The 24,766-nt window shown below is 52.8% G+C and overlaps 3 protein-coding genes across 5 annotated transcripts in view; 2 read left to right on the forward strand and 1 right to left on the reverse strand.

The window, feature by feature from the left end:
• Positions 1 to 2,399, forward strand: part of LOC129128793 (discoidin domain-containing receptor 2-like) — a 65,331-nt gene extending 62,932 nt beyond the window's left edge. For all 3 annotated transcript variants that reach the window (XM_077189103.1, XM_054646326.2, XM_077189102.1), the window contains one exon: positions 225 to 2,399. In XM_077189103.1, coding sequence (XP_077045218.1) covers positions 225 to 273 — 49 coding nt within the window. In that variant the 3' untranslated portion in view covers positions 274 to 2,399. The remainder of the gene's footprint in view (positions 1 to 224) is intronic.
• Positions 2,400 to 6,266: 3,867 nt separating this feature from the next.
• CIMIP2A (ciliary microtubule inner protein 2A) lies at positions 6,267 to 21,768 on the forward strand. The gene is made up of 7 exons (XM_077188927.1): positions 6,267 to 6,322; positions 9,598 to 9,767; positions 13,359 to 13,708; positions 15,333 to 15,438; positions 16,868 to 16,962; positions 19,955 to 20,072; positions 21,680 to 21,768. The coding sequence occupies exons 1-7, from the start codon at positions 6,267 to 6,269 to the stop codon at positions 21,766 to 21,768; spliced, it is 984 nt and encodes a 327-aa protein (XP_077045042.1).
• Positions 21,758 to 23,913, reverse strand: TUBB4B (tubulin beta 4B class IVb). Its single transcript, XM_054646256.2, has 4 exons — positions 23,756 to 23,913; positions 23,561 to 23,669; positions 23,374 to 23,484; positions 21,758 to 22,965 (listed from the first exon to the last, which is right to left on the reverse strand). Exons 1-4 carry the CDS (start codon positions 23,810 to 23,812, stop codon positions 21,905 to 21,907), a joined length of 1,338 nt encoding a protein of 445 aa, XP_054502231.1. The 5' UTR covers positions 23,813 to 23,913; the 3' UTR covers positions 21,758 to 21,904.
• Positions 23,914 to 24,766: the final 853 nt, after the last annotated feature.

Below are 24,766 nucleotides of genomic sequence, written 5' to 3' on the forward strand. Positions count from 1 at the left end.
CTGTTTTGTGAGCAGCTCATCAGACAAGTTGGCAAAGTGTCCGTGGTGCTGTTTGAGAGGCTCTGTCCAGACTCCACTGCCAGCCTGGAGCTGGAGGGATTCCAAACACTGCATGGTGGCTGTGTCTTGTAACCCTGGAATGAAACTGTCTCTTGGTGTTACTTGAGTAAAGGTTCATTTCCTTTGTGAGAACCCCCCTGAAACATTGTGACTCTTCCTTTCAGATCTATCTGTCCCAGACTCCTCTGTGCCCTAACCCTGTGTTCGACCTGATGCTGAAATGCTGGAGCAGGGATATCAAAGATCGTCCCACTTTTGACATGATCCACCAGTTCCTGCTAGAACAAATGGAATCAAATATTTGAGTCCAGGAAGAGGCAAGCTCGAGCACAGAGTGACTTTGGGTCTCTTTGCCTGTCCCTCTCAGTCAGGCTCCCCTCCCTGACTGTTGCAGTTGGGACGTCCATGGCAGCTGCTCATTCTCTTGGCCATGGTCTGACACACAGGACCAGAGGATCTCATTTGGTTGAAAAATCATCTCCTCTTCTGAATCATTTCCTGGGAATACTGTGAGAGGGGTTTTATTGGATACCCATACAGCTTTGGGCAGAAGGAATGAGTAAAACTTGGAGGGACTTGGAGCTCTCTCCTGGCTGGAAGAGAAGGTGAGAGTGCTGCCACTTGAGAACAAGGCTTCTGGAAGGAAAGGCTGCAGCCTTCCAGAGCTCTTCCATGGAATCTGATGGAAGTCTTGTGCACATGAGCAAGTGTTTCTGTGTGCTCTTGCTACAGACAATGGTGAGAGGCCAGAAACATCTGGAGCTGGGAAATGGTTTAATGGACTTGGGAACTGACGGAGCATTGAGGATCCCTTTGGGAGTGACACTGCCAGGGTCCACAGAAGATGCTGAAACAAGAGTCCAAGATGATGTTCTGTTTTCCTGTGGTTGTTAAGCACTGCTTTGGTTATATATGTGCGTTTTCCCCACACTGGATTTTTTTTTTTGTTTTGTTTTCTAGAAAAAATGATTTTAAAATGAATGTTAAAGGTTATTGGGAGGTCACTGTGTTAGAAGGTCTTCCTCTGACCTACAAATTAAGGTTAGGGTAGGGAGTTTGTATTGAGAAGTAGCTGATACTGTACTACTGTCACTATGTAGAGTTATTAACCTAATGAACTTGTAGCCACAATGGACTGATGTGCAATTAATCCTGTATAATTACCCATCAATATGAGATCTCTAGATCAATGCTGTTACATGTGAGAGGGAACTGAGATGGGCTGGGGGCGGATGGCTGAGAGCAGAGCCCTCTTTGTCACTTGTCACAGCTGCCAGGAGGAGCACACAGCTCCCACCTGTGTGTGCCTGGAGCCAGGGGTTCCTCTCCAGGTGTGCAGCAGTGGTGCCATGGCCAGGCTGTCACTGCCCTGTCACAGGGGCTGGGCTGGCACGTCCCCTGTCCTTTTTCCTCAGTCACTCATTGAACTTGGGGTTGCTTTTCGTGTGTCCTGTCACAAACAGCTCATTCTCTGGAGGGTTTTAGAGGGCTCTGAAATCCATTTGGAGCGAGTTAGAGAGTTTAGTGTGTTTCTACAATAAATCCATTGTGGATTTACCAGGTGCCTGGGGAATACTCTGCTATTCCCTCTCTAATCATTTAGCAAGATACTTAGGACCAAACCAAATATTTCATAAGCTGGGAGAAGATGAAAGCTCAGCACTTGGCTTTTTTTTTTTTTTTTTTTTAAGTAGAATCCAGCATAAAATGTATTTCCAGTAAAGATTATAAAGATAATTTTCATCATAGCATGGATGACAGGCTGGCTGTGCTGTGAGAGGGCACTGCTGAGAGGGGAATGTCTGAGTGGTTACAACACAGGGATGGTTGTGCTAAAAGAGAAACCCTGCTTCTGACTGGGCAGATGCCAGGCTGGAGCGTGGCATGGCTGTGCTGCTCCTTGGGAAGGCTCCAGCCATGCTGGGCTGCCCTGCTGGGGATGTGGCCCCACCCCAGCTGCTCCTCTGAGGAGCCACAGGGCCCAAGTGCTCTCATCTCCCTGAAGGGATTCCTGGAAGCTCACCCCCCTCCATTAGGTTTTCTTTTTTCCCCCTGTGACTGGAGGGGCTTGGAGTGAGCTGCCTTTCCCTGGGTCCCTGCTGGGTGCTGCATTCTGCCAAATCAGCCAGCCAAGGTATCCAAGGTATTTCTGGAGCATTCCTGCCCCAGGAAATGTCCCCAGTGCCCCCCAGCTGGGGGTGTGTGGTCTCCTGTGCTCCCAGGGCAGGGAGAGTCCCTGCATGGGCTCTGTGACATCTGGACATGCTGTTCCTCCATTGACATGGTGACATACAAAGTTTGTCTCATATCAATAAATTCTAATGATAACCTTGACTAAAGTGAATTTCCCCTTCTTTTTCTGTACCCAGGTGTCTGCCCTGAGAGCTGACACTTTGGTGGGGTTGCTCAGTAGCTCTTTGGGGAGGATGTGACCCCTGGGGTTGGAGGGAGCAGCCACAGACCATTAAATGAAGAGAGTTTTGAAGGGAGTTTCTGGAAATGCTGGAAAGGTGCTGGCCCAAATCCCCTTGTGCTGGTGGCACCTCAGTGGGCCTGGGGTTGTTGGTTGGTGCTGCATTTCAATGAACAGCTTCTTCATCTCAGTGTTAAAATCTGATGCTTTAGGCTGGGAGGAGCCTGTAGAGGTCCCTTACCAACCTGATCACTTAAAGCTGAGCTGATTTCAAAGTTCCCTTGGGGTGCTCTGGGCTTTGAAAATTTCCAAGGTTGGAAATGCCATCCCTGACCCTGTCCCAGAGCTGTTCTGTGCCCATGAAGAACTTTTTCCTTGTGCCTGGTGGGCCCTTCCCTTGCATCCTGTGCCTTTGCCTCTGGGTTTGTCACTGCCCCTCTGAGCTGAGCCCTGCAGCCCTGGCCAGAGCTCGGGTATTTGGGCAGAGTCAAATACAGATTAGGCTGACAATAACCAGATCTCTCAGTTTAGGCACCAAGGGCAGGAGTCAAAGCAGCATTTTGATCTTCTCAGACCTAAGTTTGAGGGAAATTAGGCACCTTAACAGGTAAGAACAACCCTCAAATATTCAACAGGTGGCCCAGAGAATCTGTGGATGCCCCATCCCTGGAAGTGTCCCCAAGGCCAGGTTGGATGGGGCTTGGAGCAATCTGGGATGATCTTTAAGGTCACTTCCAACCCAAACCAGTCTGGGATTCTGGGATATTTAATCAATTCCATACAGGAGTTAGATATTCATTGATTTATTCCTGCCTTCACTGGCTGCAAATATTTTTCAAAGAGGAAAGGTCTGGCCAGAAAGAGAAGCTGCTGCTGCTCCACCAGCAATGCAGTCAGAACTGCAGGAGAGCTGAAACATCCACAGCATCCCAGTGACATTTACAGGCTGGAGGCCCTGGGCCAGGCTCTGCCAGTGAAGTGTTGCAAACTTTACACCTCTCAACTTTACACTGGATTTCACCAGGTGCCCTCACCTTCCTCATGATCTTCCTCCCGTAGAACATCACTTTGTCCCTCTTGCGGAACCTGTACTGAGGCACGTGGGGCTGAAGTTGCTCTGGAACAGAAGCATCACATCAGAAACCCCCTGCAGCAGCTGGGAGAACACCTGAGCACAGCTTGGGCACTTTGCTGCCTCCAGAACAGCTCCTGTGGGCAGGGTTTGGGGTTTAAACCACCCTGGGATCCCTCATTGCCCAGCCCTGGCCAAGCCAGACCCAGGCAGGGCTGCCTTGAGGCTCCACCTCAGCCCCAGAGGAGATGAAGGGCTCTCTAAACACACTGAAGGCTTGGGCAGTTTGAATCTCCTCAAGGAAACCTCTAATTCAATCATTTCTCCATCTGTGACAGTGAATTCACAGCTGGTCCTGAGGCTGACACTGCTCACACCCCAAAGAAATGAAACCTGCAGGTGCTGCCTGTGACAGTTCTGGGCTCACATCTGGGGAAGGGAACCAACACAAGTTCTCCATCCTTTAAAGCTGCTGTCCTGCAAGAACCACACCTCTGCAGCAAACAACTACCACTGAAAATTACAAAAAGACTCAAGATTTATGGAAAAATTGGGTTTAAAACTTACATGGTAAGTACTTGATAATTAGTCTCCTTATCCCATACATGACAAACAGAAAAACTACTTCAAGTAGCAGCATGGCTGCAGCTCCAATTGCAATTCCAGTCACCTGGAAGGGAATTTAGGGAGAAAGAAGTTAATGATTTTCAACTTCAGAAGTTACTACATACTTTTTGAAGGGCTGAAGAACACTCAGCTCAGTGAGATGTCTAAAAGTCAAGCACATTCATAAATACTTAATTTTTAATTCAAACATCTCATATGCAAGAAGTTTAAACTGCACCAATGACCAGTCCTAAGATCACATGGAAAATATTCCATGTTTTCCTTCCCAAAGATCTGGGAGCTGATCAACTCAATGTACAGGGGGTGTGTGAGGGCATGGAGGGACAGGAAAAGGGGGAATGGCCTCAAGATGAAGGAGGGCAGGGCTGGATGGGATATTGGGAATTAGGAATTGTTCCCTGTGAGGGTGGGCAGGCCCTGGCACAGGGTGCCCAGAGCAGCTGGGGCTGCCCCTGGATCCCTGGCAGTGCCCAAGGCCAGGCTGGGCAGGGCTGGGAGCACCTGGGACAGTGGGAGGTGTCCCTGCCATGGCAGGGGTGGCACTGGGTGATTTTTAAGGTCCCTTCCAGCCCAAACCACCCCTGGGCTGTTCAGCAAACAGGAGCTCCTGTCCTGGGCCTGCCTCCAGCTGGGCAGGGACAGACCCAGCAAGGCACCAGGGCCATGAGGTGCTGGGAATGGGAACAACCTTCACCCTGCAGGAACCAGCAGGGAATCCTCAAACAGCCAGGGCAGAGGGGAGCAGGCACAGGAGGGGGGGCTGAGCCCCCACTGCAGCCCAGGGAGCCCTGAGCCCCTGCCTCGATGTCCCTGATGGCCTGGGGGAGAGGCAGCCAGGCCCTGGGGGATGTGAGCATGGAGGTGTGTGTGAGCATGGAGCTGTGTGTGAACATGGAGCTGTGAGTGTGAACAGGGAGCTGCGAGTGTGAACAGGGACCTGTGTGTGAACATGGAGCTGTGTGTGAACATGGAGCTGTGAGTGTGAACAGGGACCTGTGAGTGTGAACATGGAGCTGTGAGTGTGACCATGGAGCTGTGAGTGAACATGGAGCTGTGTGTGAACATGGAGCTGTGAGTGTGAACAGGGAGCTGTGAGTGTGAGCATGGAGCTGTGAGTGTGAACATGGAGCTGTGAGTGTGAGCATGGAGCTGTGAGTGAACATGGAGCTGTGAGTGTGAACAGGGACCTGTGAGTGTGAACATGAGCTGTGTGTGAACATGGAGCTGTGAGTGTGAACATGGAGCTGTGAGTGTGAACATGAGCTGTGTGTGAACATGGAGCTGAGTGTGAACATGAGCTGTGTGTGAACAGGGAGCTGTGTGTGAACAGGGAGCTGTGAGTGTGACCATGGAGCTGTGTGTGTGAACATGGAGCTGTGAGTGTGAGCATGGAGCTGTGAGTGTGAACAGGGAGCTGTGAGTGTGAACAGGGACCTGTGTGTGAACATGGAGCTGTGAGTGTGAACAGGGACCTGTGAGTGTGAACATGGAGCTGTCAGTGTGACCATGGAGCTGTGAGTGTGAACATGGAGCTGTGAGTGTGAACAGGGACCTGTGAGTGTGAACAGGGACCTGTGTGTGAACATGAGCTGTGTGTGACCATGGAGCTGTGTGTGAACATGGAGCTGTGAGTGTGAACAGGGAGCTGTGAGTGTGAACATGGAGCTGTGAGTGTGAACAGGGACCTGTGAGTGTGAACATGGAGCTGTGAGTGTGACCATGGAGCTATGAGTGTGAACAGGGTCCTGTGTTTGTTTGTGAACAGAGATCTGTGGGTGTGAACAGGGTCCTGTGTTTGTTTGTGAACAGGGTCCTGTGTTTGTTTGTGAACATGGAGCTGTGTTTGTGCTGGGGCCACTCCCTGGCACTGCTGGGTCCAGGGCTGGGGGCCCTCAGGAATCCTGACAAATGCTGTAAAATTCCTGTGCTCCTCCCAAACGCCCGTGTGGGGAAGGACAGAGCTGTGTCCAGGAGAAGCTGAGGGGTTTTGTGCTGCAGGTGGAACTGTTGGGGCTGACATCACAGAGGCTCCCTGGTGATTGCACTGAGCTGGGTCTCCTCTCCCCCCTGGCCAGCACGAGCTGTAACATCATCATGGCAGGCTCCAGGGGAAAGAGCATCTTCCCTGAAAACCCCTACCACATCCCTGGGTGAGTTCATCCAAAACATCCATTTCCAATGCACATGGCTCTGCTTGGGGTCAGGGAGTGTTTATGACTCAGGATGTTTTGGGGTTTTTTTAAGACACTATTCAATATTCCATGTATCCATGGTCTGAAGGAGACACAGCTCCAGGGGAAGCAGCACCTTACACAGGGGCAGAGCCACAGACCATGCCATGGCACATGGACAGCAAAGCCAACGTGGTTCTTTTCCTCCCTTTCTCCCCATTTCTTTTAAGCTGCCAAATGCCAGCAGTGCCACTGTGCAGGGCTTGGCTTCCAAATTGTCTTAATATTTGCATCAAGGATTTCTGGAAGTCTTCTTTGACTAAGGGGTTGTACAGATGTGACACCCTCTGATCACTGGGCTGGAGCCCTGTCCTGCTGCTGGGTCAGAGACTGGGAAGTTTTGTCATCTCCTCCATAAGTTGGATTTCTTCCCAAAGCTCTTTGTGACACTCTCCTCTAAAGGCTTGGAAGGAAGAAAGCCTGGATATGAGGCAGGGGGAGAAGGCAAGATGTGAATGGCAGGAATTTGGGATTTGCTGGGAATTTGTGTGTGGGGTCCTGTGGTGAGACCTGGGCTGGGATGTGCAAAGGGGGTGGGAAGGGCTGGGTGGCCCCAGGGGAAAAGCAGGTGAAGCCCCTGGGGATAGCCCAGGCTGGGGTGAGCCCTGGCACAGGGAATGCCAGGTGGGTGTGGGGAGGCAGAGCCCGGGCTCAGGGCAGGGTGGAGCACTTTCCTTAGGGCTGCTCCTGCTGGTGACCCAACCAGCCCTTCCCCTTGCAGTGACAGGCAGGAGTTCCATTTCCATCTCTCCACCTTCCCGCTTGCATAAGCTCGGAGCCTGGGGGTTTTGTACTCATTTTTGCATTGCTGTGGCCATCTGATGTGACATTCCCTGTGTGCCATCAGAGCTGTGCTGGGGCACAGACCAGGGACAGCAAGGAGGGAGCTGTGGCTGGAATTGCAGCCCCAAGATCCCCAACTCCTTGCCTTGCTCAGCCCTGCCTGCCTGCAGCTCCATCAGGAGCAGCTCCAAGCCCCGGGATGGACACAGCAGCTGGGGCTGCTCCTCTCTGGAGCTGGAGGAGGAGGAGGAGGAGGCAAACCCTGCTGCTGTTCCTGTTGGTGCTGTGCAGGCTCGGGGCAGCCCCTGAGCCCCCGTGGGTGCTGAGGATGAGGAGGAGCTGCCTGGAGGGCATCCCCAGCAGAGCCTGCACTGGGGTGTCACAGAGGAGCGTTTGTGTCCAGGATGTCCCCGGGTGTCCCATGTGCTGCACCCCCCTGTGCAGCAAAGCTACAACACCCCAAAGAGAGCCCCAGAGCCAGGCAATGGTCCCAGCAGGGGTCTGGAAAGGCACCACGGTGCTCCAGGAGACTGGGAAGCCTAAACCCAGTGAGAGGGATGGCTTGGGAGCGTCTGGGTGGGCAGAGAGGGGTCAGTCCATGAATCCTGGGCACAGCCTGGCTCTGCAGAGCTGGGGAGGTTTGGAGACAAGCGAGGATGGCCCAGGGCCAAGGCTCTGCTTGGCAGGGAGGCAGAGCAGGTTTGGGAGTGGTGATGGAGGAGATAGGGCTGAGCAGGGGGGGGTGAGAGGGCTCAGCCTTGGGCCAGAGGGGTTTCACTGCTCACCAGCCTGAGCCCAAACAGGGTTCCCCAAAAGGGGGTCCCTCATCAGCCCCAGCACAGGGCACAACCAGGGCACAGGATTTACCTGTGACTCCTTCCATGGCAGATCCCCACTGGCTCAGTGACCTCTGTTTAACTGCAGGGGAGCAGAGCCCTTTCTCAGCCCAGCCATTATTTTGTCCAGGATCAAAATCCCTCCAGCCATCCTGTAATTATTTGGGCTGTGTCATTTGTGCCCTTGCTCAGTTTATCATCCGTGTTGCAAAACTCATTGAGAACCCCCGGGGATGAGGCACCAGGAGGAATCCTGCATGCAGAGTGGGGAAACCTGCCCAGAGTAAATGCACAGCTCTGCTGGCTGCTGTTTAAGCTATTTGGAAGGGAAAGGACTTACTCATCATCTTATGATCCTCATGCATCATCTGGCTTTAGCCCCGGATCCACGCTGGGCTCATTGATGGAATATTTCTGTCCATTGCAACTGGCTGCTCTTCCTTCCTTCAGTGCTGGAATAGCATCAGCATTAGGAAATGTGAGACTGGGACAGCTCGAGTGTCTGATGGTGTCCCAGAGCTCCAGCACCTGCCCTGCCCTTGGCCACAAGTCACAGTGTCCATCCCAGGGACTGGGCACTGGAGAGATCCCAAAAACCTGAGCTGTGTTTGTTCCTGGGACTCACCACCCTCCCTGTGCCCCCCTGGGCCTGGGTGGGCTCATCTGCTGTGGGCAGAGAGAGGGGGGTGCAAGAGGGGAATTGTTCTGATTTCTGAGTTTCAATACTGAACAAGAGACACTGGGATTTTCTCAGTTACTCACAGTGTGTCAGAGCAGAGAGGCATTGCAAAGTTTAAACTGGGGCACATTGGACTGGAAATGGTATTTTAACTGTGGGATTGTGGATCTTGGTGCTGCCAAAGCCCAGGCTGGGCTGGGAGTTTTCCCATCCACATCCACAGGTGCTGCTTCCTGACCTCACCCATGTTTCTCCATGAACCAAGGGCCTGTGCCTGTACATGCCTGAGAACTGATGAGCAGTTTGTGCTGCCAGAGGAGAACATGCATGTGAAACACAGACACTCCCTGCTGGCTCCTGTGACCACACCTGTGGTCCCAGTTCTCCCCCTGTGCTGCTCCCCCCGAGCTCATCCCATCCTCCCTTCCCTGGGCTTATCCCATCCTCCCTTCCCTGGGCTCATCCCATCCTCCCTTCCCTGGGCTCATCCCATCCTCCCTTCCCTGGGCTCATCCCATCCTTCCCCTTCCCTGGGCTCTGGACAGGGCCTGCCCAAGGTACAGACACTCTGCAGCAGATCTGCACTGCCAGAGGGCAGGGCTGGATGGGATATTGGGAATTGGGAATTGTTCCCTGTGAGGGTGGGCAGGCCCTGGCACAGGGTGCCCAGAGCAGCTGGGGCTGCCCCTGGATCCCTGGCAGTGCCCAAGGCCAGGCTGGACAGGGCTGGGAGCAGCCTGGGACAGTGGGAGGTGTCCCTGCCATGGCAGGGGTGGCACTGGATGGGATTTAAGGTCACTTCCAGTCCAAACCAGTCTGGGATTCCACAATTAACCCAGCAGTGGACATCCCCCACTGCCATCTCACTGATGGCTCCTTTCTGGTTTCCTCCTCAGCTATGGGGGCTATGTTCCTCAGTTCACCTTCACGTTTGGGGACACCTATGGCAGAACCACCCACGAGCTGCTGACAGATCCCAACGTCAGGAAGAGCCCTCGGTCCCTGCTGGCACCACTGGACCCCAGGGAAAACCTCCTCCAGTACCATTATCACATTGACCACCCAGGTGAGCAAATGGACCCTGCTAATGAGCACTGTGTTAATTACCAGCAGTGGGCTCTGTCCCTGGATGAAATGGGATCTTTTCCTGGGAGCAGTCACAGCTCTGACAGCTGGAGAGCAGCAGAGTGAGGTGCTGCAGCTCTTGGCCTCAGCTGATGAGGATGGGGACTCTGGTGCTGTGGAGAGTTTCAGTTCCCAGGTTATCTTCAGTTTGATGAAGATAAGCCATTTTATGGCATATCATTAATTCACTCCCCAATTCTTCCAGAATTCCTGCTGTGGTTTAAACCTGGCTGGCAACTAAACCCCCTACAGGTGCCTGCTCACAAATCCAAACCATGGCCTGTATTAGCTTCTACAAAGAAAATTACCTCTATCCCAATCAAACCCAGCACATTCCACAGGCTAAAATCCATCTTTCTGGGGAAGGTCTGGTTTCCTAAATCAGATTCTTTTCTGGCTCACCTGCCTGGTGCACAGCTCACTTTGCTCCAGCTCTGACAGCTTGGCCTTGATTCTGCCTCTTGCTGCTCCTCCTCAGCTCAGCAGAAGGGCTCCTGTGCTTTCCCTTTTCCCTCTTTTCCCTTTCCCCCCTCCCCTTTTCCATCATTTTTCCCCCTATTTCCTTTTTTTTTTTTCTCTTTTCCCTTTTCCCCCCCTCTTTCCCCTCTTTTTTCCCCCCCTCCTTTCCCTCTTTTCCCTTTTCACTTTGCTAACAGGCCCCACCTCCTCCATCAAGCACAGACAGGCTCATGTGGATTCCCAACCCTGGGAATTTGCAGGAATTTCTTTCCAAGTCCCAGCCCTTTGTGCAGAGTGCTGTGTCCCTGCTGAGCAGCCCCAGGCAGGCACTCAGGGCTGCCCTGGGCAGGCCCTGGGGATGTGCCACCCTTTGGGGACACATTTGCACATCCCATGGCTGTTTGGATGCCCTGGACAGTGGCAATGAGTTTCCTCCATGCTGAACACAGGGATAATGTGCCCCTGTGGGATCTGGGTCTTTATTTCCCTGGGGATGGCCACACCCCAGTGTTGCTCTCTCAGTTCTCACTGGGAATTTGTGTCGTGCAGCTTCTTGCAAACCTGGGGCCTCTCTGCTGCTCCTGGCCCTGTTCTCCAGGATCCAGGCCTGCACCACACAGGTGGTGTTTACAGGCTTCATTCCTGGAGATCTGAATTTGCATTTCCTTGCTCCAAAATACACCTTGGACAGACCCAACTAACCAGTTGACCGAGTTGCTCTCTCATTATTTTGGTTCCCTCCTGGTTGCCAGTGCTGGTGCTCGTGTTTGCTGCTCCTCAGTGAGGTCCTGAAGAACCAGCCCTGGTTGTGCTGACAAGGTCACCACAGCTCCTGCTGCCCAGCTGGCTCTGAGCAATCCCTTAACCCTGCCCAGGTGCTGCCTGGTGTCCTCCTGGGTGTTTTATGTGATTGTTTTGTGTGATGGTGATCAATGAGCTCGTGGCAGTGTGGGGCCTGTGGCTCCTTTAGCAAACTCAAGATTTTTTCTCAAGGCCTGGCTTTGATAAACTCTCATTGATGGGCACCCAATACTTTGATAGTTTCTATCAGTTGAACCCCATTTGTTTTCTTGCTGGCAGTGCAATCAGGCTCTGCTGTTGGGGATCTCTTCCCTCTGGTGACCAGGGAAGGGTTGGGCCAGGGCAGCTCAGGCTGAGCTCAGGGCAAGGTTCTTCCCCCAGAGGGTGCTGGCACTGCCCAGGCTCCCCAGGGAATGGGCACGGCCCCGAGGCTGCCAGAGCTCCAGGAGCCTTTGGGCAGCGCTGCCAGGGATGCCCAGGCTGGGGTTGCTGGGACAGGGGCTGGGCAGGGACAGGGGCTGGGTTTGATGATCCTTGGGGTCCCTCCCAGCTCAGGACATTCTGTGATTCCATGAGATCAGCCAGGGATGTGCTGAATTATCCATCATCCATGCTGCAACTGGAACCTGAGCTGGAAATGTGGATATTTCCTCAAATCAGAAGCTCTGTGCTCTCCTGGCTTTTCATTTTGTGCTTCACTGTGCAGCCTCTCAGAATCAATCAGTTTGCAAACCCCAGGGTGATAAAAAGGAGCTCACATGGATTTCTGAAGCACAGAACAACCTCAGTTTCCTTTTCCTTTGGTTTGTGGGAGAAAGAGAGTAGATTCAACATTCTTCTTAATAATGAAGTAAAAAATTAAACCTGCTTTAAAATTTGCACATTGGATTGAAAAATCATTTTAATCAAGGATTTTTCTTCATTTTGGTGCCAGCCTGGATACTTGATAATTCATTGCATAGAGCATATTATATATATTTCACAAAGCTGTATACAGAATATATACACATTATTATGTAATTATGGGCAGATTGCACACCTAAATGCCCACCAGAAGTTTATACTCATGCAGAAAAGGGCAGATTGTGCTGATTTCTGCAGATTTACAGAAATCATGGAATCATTCAGCTTGGACAAAACCTCTAAGAGTGAGTCCAGCACTAATCCAGCACTGCAGAGGGATGGGCTGTGTGCAGATGGAGCCTCTGCTGGAAGGGAGCTCCTCATTCCCTGGGCTGATGCAGATGTGCTCTCAAGGGGAGCTCACAGGAAGGCTGTAATGACCTGGGAAAAAATGGCCTGAGAGCACAAAAATGGGAGGAATTTGGTTTGTTTGAAAAAGGCAAGGCTGACACAGTAACAGTTGTCCAAGAAGGAAAAGGTGGATTCTCCTCTGGAACTACAGAGGAGGGGAAAATGGGTTTCACTGCTGGCACAGAGAAAGTGCCTGAGCCAGGGGGGCTGGGGAGCCACGTCAGGGGTGATTTTTAAAGGGAAATAAGAGAAAAGTTGCCAAGCTCAGCTGTCCCTGCAGAATCTCAAATGACAGGGCTCTGTCCCTGGTTCACAGTGGAGATATTTAGCATTTGCTGGATGTGAGATAATGTTTTTCCAGCCAGTGTTACAGCAGATCCTTTCCTCGAGGAGCAGCAATGGTGCCAGAGCAAGAATTCCTTGGAGGGGGCTCTGTTTGGGGTGGGCTGACACAGCCACGTGGAGTTAAGGATTGAGGGTTTTCCCCCCTTTTCTACTTTTTAACTTGGTGATATTTTACTGTTTCAGTGACAGCTGGAATAAATGTTATTTAACTGGGATTTGTGCTGGATTTCTGTGCAGGCTGGATTATTGATGGGGCTGATGAGGATCAGAGGAAAAATGGAAACAAAACTTGTGAAAAAAGAACTCAGCAGGCATAAGTATACTGTTCCCAGGATTTGGAAATTGAAGAACCAAGAGGGCTACAAGGAATAATGATGCATCCTAATCATTGTAGGAATAATATGGAAGCCTGTACAAAGCACAAATTCCATATCTCATTGTTTCCTGCAGTACATTCTTTAGGTATTGCAGCTTCCCTTTGGTTTTAGTTATTTACATTTAATTTAGATAGAGTTCATAGTTCATAGCTATTCTGGGATGTGCATGGAGTGGATCCTTGTGGTCTCTATCAAATTGATCTGTTCTGGTTCTACCCCGCTGACCTCCAGGCTCCATCCCACGGCATGGGGATGACAGGAATGCCTCATCCTCTAACTCAGTGTCTGTCCCTCAGGTTATGTCACCTACCAGAGCATCAGGAGCCCTCCCGAGATCCCCCTGGGGCCGCAGCCTGTGCCCACGGTGCTGGAGGAGCCAGTGCAGGCCCCCGTGGATGGGCAGAGCCCCCCGGCCATGCCCGGAGCCCAGCAGGGCTGGCAGAGCCCCCTGGCCATGCCCGGAGCCCAGCAGGGCTGGCAGAGCCCCCTGGCCATGCCCAGTGCCCAGCAGGGCTGGCAGCCCCCGGGGCTGGCCCCACACCCTGAGGCTGAGCAGCTGCACAGGGAGCTGGCCCTGGCACCCCTGGCACAGCTCCTGGGCAAAGGGACAGGGACCTGCCAGTGCCACTGTGCAGGGACAAAAACGGTGAGTGGGGCTGGGGGGTGAGGGGCAAGGAGGGGATTTCACACGGGTGTGAGTGCCTGTTGGATCATGGCCTTTTCTGACCCACAAAATGCCCTTTTCTGACCCAGAGATAGGGTAACTGAGATGTGCTTAAAACACTTTTATTCTATTTTCAGTCTCCTGTGAAGGGTTAGATAATACAGATGTTATAATTTACGCTGCTACAATTAGAAGCGATTTCTTAATTACAATGCACTATAAGTGTTTTTGGGTTATTAGCTTTAGCCACACTATGCTGTAAATGCTTTAAAGCTTCTGATTTATGCTATTATGATTAGAAGCTAACTATTTCTTAATTACAATACACTATGAGTGTTTTTTGGCTTATTAGCTTTAATAATATTAGCTTTAATTAGCTTTTTACATTATGCTGTAAATGCTTTAAAGCTTCTGATTGTGATGATGTGAATTATAACATCTGTATTGTCTCACCCTTCACATGTGACTGAAAATAGAATAAAAGCTTTTAAAACACCTCTCAGTTGCCCCATGTCTGGGTCAGAGCAGGGCTTAATCCAACAAATGGCAAGGGCACAAAGTTAGGAGTTTGTGTGGAGAAAGATCAGACACACAAATGCTTCCAGCAGCAGCAAATCCACTCCATCTTCAGGAGATGGTTTTGATCATTAATTACACTTTCCAATCAAAAACGCTTAATTTCTCCTTTGGCTGGGTTTGGCTTCAATCCCAGTCCCTAAAGTTGTGTTATGCTGTGCTGGGCAGCCAGGCTTGTGCTCCCTTAGGGTGTCCTTGGAGCCCTGATGCTGCCTTCCTCCTCCTCCTCCTCCTCCTCCCAAAACCAGAGCAGTCCCAGCACCTTTGGTTGGGTTTCTGCCCCTGTATCTGCCCCACCTGAATTTCCCACCATCATTGCCTCTCCTTTGAACACCAGTGCTGGGATTTGCCTGTTGAGCTGGGGGCTGTTGAGCACAGCACAGCCAAATATCCCTCCAGACCAACATGTTTCATGGTGTTCTTTTTGTTTGATTGGGGTTTTTTTGGTTTTTTGGGGGTTTTTTTGGTTGGTTGGGGGTTTTTTGGTTTTTTTTTGGGGGGGTGGGGAGATTTTTTTGGGGTTTTGTTTGTTTGTTTTGGGTTTTTGTTTGTTTTGGTTTTGGGTTTTAAAAAATTATTATGATGTTTATTATTTTTTAATAAAACATATATTTTCTCTGGAGCCAGCAACAGCCTCTGTCACGTTCCTGCAGAAATCCCAGGATTTCTGAAATCCTCTGAAGGCAGAGATTAGAGGTTTGACGTATGGAGTCAAAAGCTGGCTTGGATGTAAATCCCAAGAAGGGGCATTCCTGCTCCTTGCCCTCAGAAACAGATTTACCCAGGAGCTCAGTGCCCAAAGCTCCCCCTGTTCTCCATGGGGGTTTTGCAAAACCCTTCTAGGGCTGCTACTGGCTCATCTCATAATTTGGCTGTCCCAGAAATGGCTGGGGTGGCTCTTGGAGTGAAGCTGGGAAGAACTGGAAATGGCAGCTGCCATTCCCAGTCCTGGCAGTGATCTAAGCAGTGCAGCTGAGGGGAGAAGCAGGTTTTACTGGTGTTTGATTTGATTTCTCTTTTTTGTTTTGAGCAGCTGGAAAGCGGAGGTGTGGCACTGCCAGGAGGGGTTGCAACAGCAGATTCCACATTGCCAGTGCTGCCAGTGCCCAACGCCATCCGACAGAAAGTCACCTTAGGTAAAGCACAGCCAGGGCACCTGCAGCACTCTGAGGAAATGATGTGACCCTTCTGCCCAGGGGAACCTCAGTGGCATTGCCCATGGCTCCACCTTGTTTGGGATGGAAAATATCCCTGCTGCACTCCCTGAAAGGGCATTTATTTGGGATGCTGTCACCCTTTGGGATTGTCCTGGTTAAGGCAAATTTGGGAGAAAACCTCCAAAGGGGGCCCCTCCAGAAAGCAAACCCACACAGCCGCTCCCCCCCAACTGGTTTGGGAAGGATTCCTTGGAGAGAAGTGGAAAGAACCTGTTTATTTAACAGGCACAGCACCCCAGCACACAAAATGAACAATACCAGGTGACACCACTCTGTCACCACTCTGAAAAAGGTGACAAATTCAGAAAGTCTCTCTTGGGGGTGGTCACTCTGCTCTCAGTCCCTCCTGTGCTGGGGCAGCTGCTGCAGCCACAAGGGGCAAACTCTCGGTGTTTCCCAGGTCCCAGCCTGGAGCAGGTTCGAGTAGGTCCAAAAAAGGGAAAGGAGAAACAGTCCAGGAAGAAATTTGGACTGCTTAGCTAAACTAACTAATGAGCAGAAGCAAGAGTGAGAGCAAAAGCAAAAAGCCAAGCAAAAAGCAAAAGCAGCACCATGCACTGCCCTGTCTGTGTGTCCCACCAGCTGTGGGGGAGCAGCTGAGAGCAAAACCAAAACAAAACTTTCACTCTTCAGAGCCAGTCTTGAAGGCACAGAACATGATATCCAGCATAAACAGAACACAGGAATGGGGATACAAACATCATAACATCACCCTAGGACAGGGATGCTGTCACCTTTAAGATGCTCTGTCACCTTTTGGGATGCTGTCACCCCTTAAGATGCTGTCACAGGATCACAGGGATCACAATATCCCAGTTCAAATGAGAAAGTGTCCAGGCTTTAGGGTGCAGAAGACAAATTTCCTTCTCCAAAACATTCCTTTGGAAAGGGGGAGTTTGGCCTCCTTTTAGGTTCTACCTTGCTAGATTTTGTGTAGTTTCAGACTTTATAACATTTCTCTTGTGAGAATTTGTTGGATGGGCAGAGGAGATGAGGAAAAAGGGTTGGACATGCCATTGTTAGCCCTGAATGTGTATTAAATTGGGAGAAAACATGAAAGAGCTGTAGATGTAAAAAAAAAAAAACCAAAAAAAACCCCAAAAAAACCCAACAAAAATCAGTTCAGGCCATTGTGTTCTCCTTGGGAATGATAAGGCAAAAAACCTCTTTCAGAGAAGATACCTCACATATAAGAGTCAATTTTACAATTTAAACAGGTTCATTTTTCCTTCCTATACTTTAAGGTTTTATATTCTTCCCAGTTTCCTCTACTCTTAGAGTGGTTGATCTTTAAATGCTCTCTGTATGTTCTCAAGCAGAAAATGTTCTCTTTTGCCTCCTCCCAAAGGGTACACTGGCTACATCCCCTGCTCCCTGGACAACATTGGCATGACCTACCTGTTGGGTGTGAAGAAGGCCATGAAGGAATTTGACCGTCGCCTGGTAAATTATAGATTATTGAAATGAGAGTGTGCATAATGCTGGTGCTGAAATTTCAGGAGTAGGATTAGAACTGGGGTACAAGTACGAGCAAAATCAAATGCTGTTAACATTGAAAAAAACCAGCAGCAATTAAATTCTGTTTCCTTGAGACATTAAAGGATGGTAAATGAGTTCATAAAAGGATTAAGGAAATATAGTGAGGGCTGGGTCAAGAGTGGCTGTTAAAAACGTTGCTTTGGGTGCAGAAATACAGGATGCAACCATCTGCACTTCCTTTATAGAATACATCTCTGTCTGGTTGGCAGTGCTAGTGACTTCCTGTGATATATCTTTTATTTGGTTGTAAGGTTTTTTCCTTTCCTAACACAATTTATCTTCAAGGGATCTCGACCTCCTTTCTCCTCCTTTTGGGAAGGATGCAGAAATATCCCTCCTGAAAAGCTGTTATCCCCTTGCTGTAAGAACTCCCATACAATGACACAAAAACCTCGGGCACTGAAAACGAGATCCCTCCCGCAGCAGCTGAGAGTTTGCATTCAGAGCCACACGCCCCTCCCTGCCCCCAGCACGGCGTGAGACCCGGGGATGCAGAGAGATCCTTGCATGCAGCGGGATCCCTGGGATGCAGAGTGATTCCTGGGATGCAGAGTGATTCCCGGGATGCAGGGTGATTCCCGGGGTGCAGAGGGATCCCCAGGGTGCAGTGAGATCTCTGGGATGCAGTGTCATTCCCGGGGTGCAGCGGGATCCCCGTGATGCAGTGTCATTCTCTGGGATGCAGTGTGATTTCCGGGATGCAGAGGGATCCCCAGGGTGCAGAGGGATCTCTGGGATGCAGTGTGATCTCTGTGGTGCAGTGTGATTCCTGGGATGCAGGGTGATTCCCAGGGTGCAGAGGGATCTCTGGGATGCAGTGTCATTCCCGGGGTGCAGAGGAATCCCTGGAGTGCAGAAGGATCCTCAGGATGCAGAGGGATCCCCAGGATGCAGAGGGATCTCTGGAGTGCAGTGAGATCCCTGGGATGCAGTGAGATCCCCGTGGTGCAGTGTCATTCCCGGGGTGCAGAGGGATCTCTGGGGTGCAGAGGGATCCCCATGATGCAGTGAGATCCCTGTGGTGCAGAGGGATCCCTGGGATGCAGAGGGATCCCCGGGGTGCAGTGAGATCCCTGGGATGCAGTGTGATTCCCGGGATGCAGGGTGATCCCCAGGGTGCGGAGGGATCTCTGGGATGCAGTGTCATTCCCGGGATGCAGAGGGATCCCCGGGGTGCAGAGGGATCTCTGGGGTGCAGTGAGATCCCTGGGATGCAGTGAGATCCCCGTGGTGCAGTGTCATTCCCGGGGCGCAGAGGGATCTCTGGGGTGCAGAGGGATCCCCATGATACAGTGAGATCCCTGGGATGCAGTGGGATCCCCGGGATGCAGTGAGATCCCTGGGATGCAGTGAGATCCCCGGGATGCAGTGAGATCCCTGGGATGCAGTGAGATCCCCGGGATGCAGTGAGATCCCTGGGATGCAGTGAGATCCCTGGAGTGCAGTGAGATCCCTGGGATGCAGTGTCATTCCCGGGATGCAGAGGGATCCCCAGGATGCAGTGAGATCCCTGGGATGCAGTGAGATCCCTGGGATGCAGTGAGATCCCTGGGATGCAGTGAGATCCCCGGGATGCAGTGAGATCCCCGGGATGCAGTGAGATACCCGGGATGCAGTGAGATCCCTGGGATGCAGTGAGATCCCCGGGATGCAGTGAGATCCCCGGGGTGCAGAGGGATCCAGCAGGATCCCCAGGGTGCCGCAGCCTCTCTGGTCCAGCAGATCAGCGCATTAAGCACAGGCTGAGCCCCCCGGGCCACAGGGCCGTGCCTCCATCCCCGAGCACATGGGGCTGATGTAGGAAAAGCGTCCCCAGCCCAGGGAAATCATCCGGGCAGAACTGAGCGGGGAGCGCCGGGCAGCGCCGAGCTTGGCATGAGCGGCATTTCCCAGCGCCGGCTGCCGTGAAACGGAGCAAACGGAACAGAACCCGGCCATTTATCCCTGAATGTGCTGTGTGTCACCCTTCCCGCCCCGGTGCCCTCGGACACGCCTGCCATGCCCTGGATCAGCCGGGGTGGGTCCGTCCGTCCGTCCGTCCGTCCGTCCGTGCGGGATTCAGCGCTCCGGCTGCGGGGCTCGGCGGACGCGCTGCAGGGACAATCACACCACAGTTCCAGCTAAGATGGCTTCTGACTTCAAGCCACTAATCTGCTGCCCTAAATCTTTGTTGTCCTCGGTTACAGATGTGCCATGGATCGCTGCTCGCTGCCGGCAGCAGGCACGGCAGAAACGCCCTGGAGGAGCCGCAGCCTGGGCTCCATCCCAGCACAAAGGGCTCGGTGTGCTGGGCTCCGTGACCCACATCCCCGCTCCACATCCCAAACACAGCTCCAGGGACACCTTCAGGGCTTCTGTGACACCCATCCTGCTGCCCAGCCTCAGAGGGCAGGAGATGATTTGCACTCTTCCTTCAGTTAATGCTCCCTAAGCCTTCCTGTTCCTCCTGGCCTGGGAATTCCCAGCCATTCCTGCTGGTGGGACTCATGGAAACACAAAGGGGGTGAAGCCCAAACACAGCCACAGCACAGGAACACCAGCTCCAGGAACAGCAGAGCAGGAGCTTTGGGACTTGGGGATGGCCCCCAAGGGAATAAATCTCTGCAGCCTGGATCAGGATGCCAAGGACAGCACCTGAGCCATGCTGTGGGCATGGGGGACGAGCTGGCAGGGACTGCTGCCAGCATCTGCCAGGAGAAAAATTTATGGAGTGGAAAAAGGACAATGCAATGTAGCTCTTAATTAGAAAAAAGCAGGACTGGAAGGAGAATTGCTTTATGTTGGCTTAAATATTTTATATAATGCAGAGTTAAAGCACATGACTTTGGTAAAAATAGTGTGTTTTAAAATAAACCATTCCATGTTGTTGTGGGGTCTTTTTTGTTTTGTTTTCCAGCTTTTGGAGAGAAATCCACCTTACACGTTGGGCAGGAGATTCCCCCTGACACACTGGCCAGACACCAAAATTTACAACCGTGCTGGGCTCATCCCCAACTACATGGGCTTTGTACCACGTAAGTTCATCAGCTGAGCAAAAATGAAAGTCACTAATGCTAATTACTGGGTTAAGTAGTGCTGCTACTGGCTGGAGTGGCATAGCAGTGAACAATCACTGAGGTGTTCCACATGGGTTTTTTCTGTTCTGTGCTGAGGTGCTGGGACTCTGCCTTGCCCTGGCTGCAGGAGAGCCCAGCATTCCCACTGCCAGCCGCTCCCAGGCTTCACATTTCCAGCCACCATCCCCTGCTGAGCTCAGTGACATCCCACCTGCCACGTGCCAGGAAAGGGGTTTGCTCTAAAAAGCTTGAAGTCTGATAAAAAGGAAAAGGTAGATGGTGTGGAGGGGTTGAGAAAGCACAGAAAGTGCAGGGAAATGGTATCTGCCATCAGGACAGGTCCCTGCCTGAGCCCTGTCTTGGGCTGCCTGGAAGGAGAGGTCTGGAGGAATTTTGTGTATAAGTGGAAGGTGTGTCCATGCACCTGAAAGCATTCATGTACCAGGCTAAAAAATCTCAACAAATCAGCAACGAATGCCTTGCTGTGTTTGCTCACAGCTCAGTAATGTGGGTGGGAATCATGGAGCTCAGCTGGGAAGAACTGGACTTGCTGCTCATCCTTGCTGCAGTGCAGAGGGGGAAAATGGGAGAGAAGATATGAAATATGGCAGGATTGACAGCAGAGTGGGAAAACAACTCTCCAGGCAGGGCTGTGGCTGATGGGGAGGCTGAGTCCAGAGAGGAGAATGTTGAGTGCAGGTCTGACACTGGGCCCTGTTCTGCAGACATTCCCACTTCCCTGCCTCTGGAGCCACCAGTCAGCACAGCCTTAACTGCTCCAACCAGTCCGGCTCTGGGTGGAGAAAATTAATTAAGGCAGAAAACCCTTTTAAACAAAAGCAGTTATAATTTAGAACACTGAACAGAATTTTTTTAGCAGGGAAGGAGCCTGCTCCCTCCTGTCCAGCTCCTCAGTGACAGCTTTGTCAGTTGAAGTGACACCAAACATGAATCGGTTCCATTGTAAAAACCTGCTGTTAATACAGGGTTTTCATGAGACAAACCAGTGCCAGACCCTTGTCAGGTGTTCAGCTCACCCAAAGAGCAGAGGCTGCATCAACACCTGATTATCCAAACCTCTGCTGTGATTTCTGAAATCACTGCAGCAGGGCTGTGTGCACGGGACAGCTTTGGTGTCCCTTGTGACAGTGCAGCCAGCACCCTTGGGCCAGCCCAGGCTCCCTGCTGGGTTTGCAGTGCTGAGGAGCTGCAGTGGAGCAGCTCAGCTGCTGCAGGAACACCCAGTGCTGGGTGCAGCTCTGTGGCACCATTTTGTGCCCAGGCAGCTCAAAGCTCCTGTGACCCCTGCTCAGCTCCTGCCAGGCCAGGCTGCACCAGGCTACAGGCAGGTGCCTAAATTTAGACACAGCCTGGAGTTAATTCCACCCTCCCTGTTAAATGTGCCCCCCTCCAGCAGTACCTGAGTGTAAGAGAACACCAGACTGACACCATGGCAGTGACACAGCAGAGGCACCTGGCTGAGGGCAGGGACAGAAGGGGGGTTACCATGGGCAGGGTGACAGTGCTCGTGCTAAGGCCAATGTTTTATTGGTTTTGTGTTGCAGACCTGCAGGACATCTGCGGGCTCACCTATGGGGACGGCACGCGGGAATCGTACCGGTGGGAACAGAGGAGACGGGGACTTGCACTGTGAAAACTGCTTTAATGGTGCCTGTACAGCATTGGGAGTGACTCGGAAACAGCAATAATAACACAACACAAACAGAACTTTTGAATGAGAGAGTTCATACAACTTTAAACAAAATTTACAGGTGTTCAACTGCATAGCTTTACTCTGCCTCCTCCTCAGCCTCCTCCTCGAACTCTCCCTCCTCCTCAGCTGTGGCATCCTGGTACTGCTGGTACTCAGACACCAGGTCGTTCATGTTGCTCTCAGCCTCTGTGAACTCCATCTCGTCCATGCCCTCGCCCGTGTACCAGTGCAGGAAAGCCTTTCTGCGGAACATCGCAGTGAACTGCTCAGAAATGCGTTTGAACAGCTCCTGGATGGCCGTGCTGTTGCCAATGAAGGTGGCAGACATTTTGAGGCCGCGAGGTGGAATGTCACAGACTGCTGTCTTAACGTTATTAGGGATCCATTCAACAAAATAGCTGCTATTTTTGTTCTGAACGTTTAGCATCTGCTCATCCACCTCTTTCATGGACATGCGGCCCCTAAAGACAGCGGCCACCGTCAGATAGCGGCCGTGACGAGGGTCACACGCCGCCATCATGTTCTTGGCATCGAACATCTGCTGGGTGAGCTCTGGCACGGTTAGAGCCCGGTACTGCTGGCTCCCACGGCTGGTGAGCGGGGCAAAACCGGGCATGAAAAAGTGCAGACGTGGGAAGGGAACCATGTTCACTGCCAGCTTCCGCAGGTCAGCGTTGAGCTGGCCCGGGAACCGCAGGCAGGTGGTGACACCGCTCATGGTGGCTGACACGAGGTGGTTCAGATCACCGTAGGTGGGGGTCGTTAACTTCAGTGTTCTGAAGCAAATGTCGTACAGCGCCTCGTTATCGATACAGTACGTCTCGTCCGTGTTCTCCACCAGCTGGTGCACCGACAGCGTGGCGTTGTAGGGCTCTACTACAGTATCTGACACTTTAGGGGAGGGCACCACACTGAAAGTATTCATAATTCGGTCTGGGTACTCCTCACGGATTTTGCTGATGAGAAGGGTACCCATGCCAGAGCCTGTGCCACCACCCAGGGAGTGAGTAAGCTGAAAGCCCTGGAGACAATCACAGCTTTCTGCCTCCTTCCTTACAACATCTAACACTGAATCGACTAATTCAGCACCTTCCGTATAATGGCCCTTTGCCCAGTTGTTTCCTGCTCCGCTCTGACCTGGAAAAGAGCCATTTTCGTATTAGATTACGGTCACTGCTTCCTGCTTATTGCTTGCAAGCAAAGCCTAAGAGCATCAGGCTCCATGAAAGCTTTCATCTTATCGAGCGCAGGGCTGTGGTTTCACACAGGCACCTCTGCAGTGGCTCGCCAGACACAGGCGAACATTAATTATCAATGATACAGCAGCCACTCCATTTCTCCCGGTGGCACGCACGGAGGCGGTAACGAAAAACCGAAAAGCAACGACCTCTGGTGCCACCTCGGAGCTGCTCCCAGCCGCAATCCCGGTATTCCACGCCAGGATTAGCCCCGTCCGGGCTGGTCCCTCAGAGCATGTGCGGCGGGGCAGCCCCGCAGTGCCCTGCCCGCCCCACCCCGCGATTCCTCCCGCCCCCGCGCACTCACCGAACACGAAGTTGTCTGGCCTGAATATCTGCCCAAAAGGCCCGGAGCGCACCGAGTCCATGGTGCCGGGCTCCAGGTCCACCAGCACGGCGCGGGGCACGTACTTGCCGCCTGCAACACAGGGAGAGCCATGACTACCGCGCCGGGGGGGCCGGGGGGAGCACGGCGGGGCGGGTCCGGGCCCTACCTGTGGCCTCATTGTAGTAGACATTGATGCGCTCCAGCTGCAGGTCGCTGTCCCCGTGGTAGGTGCCGGTGGGGTCGATACCATGTTCGTCGCTGATCACCTCCCAGAACTGCCGAAGAGAAGCGCGTCAGCGGCGGCCGCGCCGGACCGGGCGCGCTCCCCTCCCGCCCCCGCGCCCTCTTTCCCCGCCCGGACCTTGGCTCCGATCTGGTTTCCGCATTGCCCGGCCTGCAGGTGCACAATCTCTCTCATGATGGCGGCAGCTCCGAGCGCTCACTACAGCCCCAGATTTTCCCCAACCGACTCTGGCTGCGAGAAGCAACCGCCAGCCCTTATATAGCAGCGGAGTGCGCGCGCAGCCTTCTTCTCCCCGCCCAGGCGGCCCTTCGCAGCAACGATTGGATGCTTATAGCGAGGCTCTAAAAATGACAGAATATAATTGGCTGCGTCGCTGTCACTCAAACTGACGGCTCCCATTCGCCCCGCCCCCCTGTCTGTTGGCTTTACAGTTAGGCAACCGGGAGCCGCGAGTGCCCGCCTCAGCTCGCTCACCGCGTTTCTTATTGGCTCAATTGAATGATTGATGTCGAAGCCGATTGGCTGCCGGCCGTGGGGGATGAGCTAACGCCGTTTGATTGGCGGACAACGAAGTGCCCTGGTAACCGTCGCAGTGACTCCGCAGCGGGCCCTGGGCGGTGGCCGCCGCAGCCGCCCATTCACGGAGCCGAGTGCGCGCTTTGCGCAGCGGAGGCGCGGCTCCTCCTCACTGCGGGACAGGGCGGGTTCCCCGCGGGTCCCTAGCGCTTTCCCCCCGCCCCTCAGCCCCGCTCCTCTAGCCAGGTCTTCCTCCTTTCCCCGGTCGTCCCCCCCGTCCCGCTCCAGCCGCCGCCGCAGCGCCGCGGCGGGTGGGGGAAGGATCCCGCCGCGCACGCGCGGGCTGCAGCGACATTCCAGCACTTTCTGGCGCGCGGCCCTGGCCCGAGGGTGGCGGGGCCGCGCGCGGCCGTTGCCATGGCGACATGGCGCGCGGGTGGCGGGAAGGGCTGGGGCGGGCGGTGTGAGGGCAGGATGAGGCGGGGAGGGGCTCTGAGGGAGCCTGGCTCCTGTGGCGACTCGGGGGACCCTAAAGGCTCAGGGGGTCTGGCAGCTGTGAGAAGACTGGGGGGCTGGAGGATCTGTGAGGGCTTGGGAGCGCTGTAAGGGCTG

The sequence above is a fragment of the Agelaius phoeniceus genome, chromosome 21 (genome assembly GCF_051311805.1).
Source record: "Agelaius phoeniceus isolate bAgePho1 chromosome 21, bAgePho1.hap1, whole genome shotgun sequence".
Classification (NCBI taxonomy): Eukaryota; Metazoa; Chordata; class Aves; order Passeriformes; family Icteridae; genus Agelaius; species Agelaius phoeniceus.